The sequence below is a fragment of the Haplochromis burtoni genome, unplaced genomic scaffold (genome assembly GCF_018398535.1).
Source record: "Haplochromis burtoni strain Fernald_Lab_line unplaced genomic scaffold, NCSU_Asbu1 Contig_180, whole genome shotgun sequence".
Lineage (NCBI taxonomy): Eukaryota > Metazoa > Chordata > Actinopteri > Cichliformes > Cichlidae > Haplochromis > Haplochromis burtoni.
Window position 1 is genome coordinate 1,283,022 of NW_024582541.1, and position 5,975 is coordinate 1,288,996.

General features: G+C 43.7%; 1 protein-coding gene across 1 annotated transcript in view; it reads left to right on the forward strand.

Annotated features, from left to right (window-relative positions):
* Nucleotides 1-4,111: 4,111 nt before the first annotated feature.
* The window catches only part of LOC121815317 (ran GTPase-activating protein 1-like), a gene marked incomplete at its 5' end in the record, with an annotated part of 4,979 nt that continues 3,115 nt past the window's right edge, over nt 4,112-5,975 (forward strand). The window contains 3 exon segments of the mRNA XM_042225734.1: nt 4,112-4,151; nt 4,271-4,354; nt 4,458-4,560. Of these exon segments, the coding sequence (XP_042081668.1) occupies nt 4,112-4,151; nt 4,271-4,354; nt 4,458-4,560 (227 nt within the window).

Below are 5,975 nucleotides of genomic sequence, written 5' to 3' on the forward strand. Positions count from 1 at the left end.
CTTAAACGGTCAGGAAACAGAAGCCACCTTTAGGAAGTGTCTCACATATAACTGGGCTCGGGTGCGAGGCACCTACACAGGGAGGGATGGTAATACCGTCCTACCCTATGGCCATGCAAATTTAAGAGGCCAAGTTGATGGGGTTTATGAGCGTCTTAGAAATACTTTTAAAGCTTCTGTAGATTACAACAAAATTGCCCAATGCATGCAGAAAGCAGGAGAGGATGTTCATGAGTTCAGAGGGAGATTAGAGGAAGTTTTCAAAGAACATAGCGGCCTTGAAGAGAGTGCAGAGAAGGCCAGCCCATATCAGCAGCAGTTAAAACATGCTTTGATGAATGGCTTTCATTCACCCATTGCTGATTTCATCAGAAAACAAAATGTTAGTCATAACACTGACGGGTCCGTTGAATGCATGAACTGGGCCCGCCATGCACAGGAAGTCATTAAAAATAAAAAAAAAAGTCACAAAGCTCTGAGGCCGCTGCTTTTTTAGCAGGTGAAATTTTGTTTCAGGGACAGGCTGGAAGAGAGCAAAATAGAGGCAGGAGTAGGAGAGGTAGGGGCCCATGGCGACCCCAGGATAACCGTAGAAGAGATGAGAGGTGTTATCAATGCGGGGAGAGGGGCCACTTTGCCAGAGAATGCCCCGAGAACAAACCTGAGGAGTATAGACAGCCGTATTCACAAAATCCATCATATAATAAATGACTAGCACCCGTTGACACTGCTAACACACATACATGTACAAATGATCCCTTACTTTGCCAGAATTTACAACAGCCTGTGTTTCAGACTCTAGATTTGACTGAAGTATTGTTAAATCTGTCAGGGAAAGAAGTAAAACCAGTTCGCACGTTAACTGTGCAAGGCAAAACTGTTCAATTTCTGTGTGATTCAGGTGCAGATAAAACTGTTTTAAAAGATCATGTGTCAGGAGTTGATCCTTCAAATGGCACAATTTATGTGAAGTCTGCAAATGGTCAGTTAAATCAGCATAGAATCTCTAAACCAGTGTGGATTAGAGATCCTACCACAGGAGAGGCAGCTCAGGGTTCAGTTGTAATGTGCCCAACTTGTCCGGTGAACCTCTTGGGAAGAGATATGATGATGAAACTTGGAATTTCAATAATTCCAACATCCATTGGGATGAACCCTGAGCTGCCTCTCCTGTGGTAGGATCTCTAATCCACACTGGTTTAGAGATTCTATGCTGATTTAACTGACCATTTGCAGACTTCACATAAATTGTGCCATTTGAAGGATCAACTCCTGACACATGATCTTTTAAAACAGTTTTATCTGCACCTGAATCACACAGAAATTGAACAGTTTTGCCTTGCACAGTTAACGTGCGAACTGGTTTTACTTCTTTCCCTGACAGATTTAACAATACTTCAGTCAAATCTAGAGTCTGAAACACAGGCTGTTGTAAATTCTGGCAAAGTAAGGGATCATTTGTACATGTATGTGTGTTAGCAGTGTCAACGGGTGCTAGTCATTTATTATATGATGGATTTTGTGAATACGGCTGTCTATACTCCTCAGGTTTGTTCTCGGGGCATTCTCTGGCAAAGTGGCCCCTCTCCCCGCATTGATAACACCTCTCATCTCTTCTACGGTTATCCTGGGGTCGCCATGGGCCCCTACCTCTCCTACTTCTGCCTCTATTTTGCTCTCTTCCAGCCTGTCCCTGAAACAAAATTTCACCTGCTAAAAAAGCAGCGGCCTCAGAGCTTTGTGACTTTTTATTTTTATTTTTAATGACTTCCTGTGCATGGCGGGCCCAGTTCATGCATTCAACGGACCCATCAGTGTTCTGATTGACATTTTGTTTTCTGATAAGAGCAGCAATGCGTGGATGGAAGCCATTCATCAGAGCATGTTTTAACTGCTGCTGATATGGGCTGGCCTTCTCTGCACTCTCTTCAAGGCCGCTATGTTCTTTGAAAACTTCCTCTAATCTTGCCCTGAACTCATGAACATCCTCTCCTTCTTTCTGAATGCATTGGGCAATTTTGTTGTAATCTACAGAAGCTTTAAAAGTATTTCTAAGACGCTCATAAACCCCGTCAACTTGGCCTCTTAAATTTGCATGGCCATAGGGTAGGACGGTATTACCATCCCTCCCTGTGTAGGTGCCTCGCACCCGAGCCCAGTTATATGTGAGACACTTCCTAAAGGTGGCTTCTGTTTCCTGACCGTTTAAACGGTACGAGGAGCAGAGTTGCTTGTGTCGGGCGATAAATTCATCAACATTAGTCAACGGGTTTCCTAAATCTTTACATGCCTCTGCACATTCAGATTCAGTCCATGGCCTGTAAACACAAATAACACGGCTTCGGTCATCCTCAACACCAAAATGGGGATTCGCGACCTCCACCATGGGAAAGGTATCATGGAAAGGGTAGACAGGCATACCAGCTGCACTCGCCTCATGGCTTTTAGATTTGGATCTAGTGTTATAAGGACTTAAATATTCTGCTGCGGCATCCCCAAACTCCAGCCGTACTCTGTCCTCCTCCTCTCTCTCTCTCTTCTCCTGCTCCCGCTTTTCTTCCTCCTTTCTGACCTCTCTCTCTCTCTCTAATGCTGCTCTACGCTGTTGGTCCTTTAACGTCAGCACCACTGAAGTAGACCGCACCGTCTCATCTTCAGGTTTCACAGCTAATGCCTGCAAAGCTGCTCTCTTCGCATTCACTGCCTCCTGTCTTTTCTGCGCCTGCTCTAACCACAATTTAGCGGACGCCAGTATGAAGCCCTCCTGTTTCAATTTCTCGACAGTCAAGCTAGCCGCACCGCCAGCCGCACCGAAAATGTGGTTGCACTACTCTTACGTATATTACGGTATGGGTGAAGCCCGGCTTAGAAACGCAGTCTTTTGTGTCCTGACACTATTTTACTTCACAATCCACTCCCAGTTTTAGTGTATCTCCACTCTTCACCCTGTCATCCACAGCAAAAATTACTGTACGGATTTTGAGAAAATTGATAGTAAACTTTGCACAATTTACTCTACTGTACTTTTAATATTCTCATCTTTGAGCTCAGATTACAGGAAAACTGTAAGAGGTGACGCAGATATTTCACTGGATTCTGACTCTAGGCTGTCGCCACTCTTCACCCTGTGATCCACAGCAAAAATTACTGTACGGTTTTTGAGAAAATTGATAGTAAACTTTGCACAATTTACTCTACTGTACTTTTAATATCCTCATTTTTGAGCTCAGATTACAGGAAAACTGTAAGAGGTGACGCAGATATTTCACTGGATTATGAATTATGACTACACCCTGGACCCATACCAGTTCGCATACAGAGCGAAACGATCCACAGAGGATGCAATCTGCTCTGCCCTAGTACACTATTTTCCAGGGAACACTGTTGGAACACTTTATATTATCTATTTTTAGGTCTTATTACCTTATTGTTAGGGCTGTTTTTGTTGTGCATCTGCACTTTATTGTTGTCAATGTCTACGCATGGGACAGTGTGAAACGTAATTTCAATTCCTTTGTATGGCAAGTACATTTGAAGAAATTGACAAATAAAAGTTTTCTATTCTTCTATTTCTATTTTTAGTTTGAAACTGGTTTTGTTTGTGGCTGATAGGTAACTGTCTTGGAGAGGAGGGCTGTGAGGCTTTGAGAGAGGCTATGGAGAACATGAACAAAGGAGACGTGCTCGAGTCACTCAGGTAACGCAGGCTTTAAAAATCCATAATCATTTTCAGTGTTTAACTCCACAAACATGCAAACAATAGATTTAAATCACTCTACAGGATGAAGATTTAGAGCGAAACAGATGATGACGGCGAGATGATGCAGTGATGACTGAGGAGATGCAAAAAAAGTAAGATATGTGTGCACGACTGATCAGGATGCTTACGACATTGACGTGATACTGTGAAAACGTGAAGACGATGGCATTGATGAGCCCCGGTATTACACGAGATGATCGATAACAGGTTATGCAGTTCCAGGCCGCGAACGGTGGGAGGGGTGACAAAGTTGCACTAGACCACCGATGTCAAAGTAAATGAGAGATGAACGAGCATGATATAATGGCAATTGGAAAGCAGCTCCCTAGAAATAGCCGGTTGCCCTTAGTCAACAACAAATGGAAATAGTCCTGTTTCGCCTAACAGTCCTGTAAGTTGAAGCTTTATTAGACGAACAGTTGCTTTCATGTGATTGTTGATCAGTTAGTTACTTCACATAAACTGGGAAATGAAAAGAGTTCTCAGTGATGTCTCTATGTTCGTCCACAGGCGGAGATCACATCGTTCCTCAGCTGCCCCTCTGCAGAACGGCTTCTCCAGCTGGGACAGTTGAGGACACACCTTCAGCAAGAGGTTACATGTTTTTAAGTAGTCAGCATAAGTGTTTGTAGCATGTTGGTGTTGGCGTGTTTTACTTTGCTGGAATGGGTTTAACCTGTTGCTGTCTTCTCACCAGGTCGATGCATCTGAGCCACAGAAAGCTGCTGATGTCATTCTGAAAATCGGTTCCCTATACAGTGAAGATCCCGAGACCAAGGCCGCTGTTCTGGATACTATCGGTGAATAAAGTCACACTTACATTAGACTGATTCTGCTCCTCATTAGTCCCACATTTGCAGGATTCAAAGTTCAAAATAATCCTTATTTGTCTTATATTGGACCTTGGTGCCACCTCTCAGTTCATCAAAAACAAGCTCCTCTTAATTTAAGCCAACCGGTACGAGGAGCAGAGTTGCTTGTGTCGGGCGATAAATTCATCAACATTAGTCAACGGGTTTCCTAAACCTTTACATACCTCTGCACATTCAGATTCAGTCCATGGCCTGTAAACACAAATAACACGGGTCATCCTCAACACCAAAATGGGGATTCGCAACCTCCACCATGGGAAAGGTATCATGGAAAGGGTAGGCAGGCATACCAGCTGCACTCGCCTCATCCCTTTTAGTTTTGGATCTAGTGTTATAAGGGCTTAAATATCGTGCTGCGGCATCCCCAAACTCCTGCCGTACTCTATCCTCCTCCTCTCTCTCTCTCTTCTCCTGCTCCTGCTTTTCTTCCTCCTCTCTGGCCTCTCTCTCTCTAATGCTGCTCTACGCTGTTGGTCCTTTAACGTCAGCACCACTGAAGTAGACCGCACCGTCCCATCTTCAGGTTTCACGGCTAATGCCTGCAAAGCTGCTCTCTTCGCGTTCACTGCCTCCTGTCTTTTCTGCGCCTGCTCTAACCACAGTTTTAGCACTGCGGTCAAGTGAGCCCCCACTTACGAAGTCACAGTCAAGCTAGCCGCACCGCCAGCCGCACCGAAAATGTGGTTGCACTACTCTTACGTATATTACGGTATGGGTGAAGCCCGGCTTAGAAACGCAGTCTTTTGTGTCCTGACACTATTTTACTTCACAATCCACTCCCAGTTTTAGTGTATCTCCACTTTTCCCCCTGTCATCCACAGCAAAAATTACTGTACGGATTTTTAGAAAATTGATAGTAAACTTTGCACAATTTACTGTACTCTACTCTATATATTCTCATCTTTAACCTCAGATTACAGGAAAACTGTAAGAGGTGACGCAGATATTTCACTGGATTCTGACTCTAGGTTGTCGCCACTCTTCACCCTGTGATCCACAGCAAAAATTACTGTACGGATTTTTAGAAAGTTGATAGTAAACTTTGCACAATTTACTCTACTGTACTTTTAATATCCTCATTTTTGAGCTCAGATTACAGGAAAACTGTAAGAGGTGACGCAGATATTTCACTGGATTATGAATTATGACTACACCCTGGACCCATACCAGTTCGCATACAGAGCGAAACGATCCACAGAGGATGCAATCTGCTCTGCCCTAGTACACTATTTTCCAGGGAACACTGTTGGAACACTTTATATTATCTATTTTTAGGTCTTATTACCTTATTGTTAGGGCTGTTTTTGTTGTGCATCTGCACTTTATTGTTGTCAATGTCTACG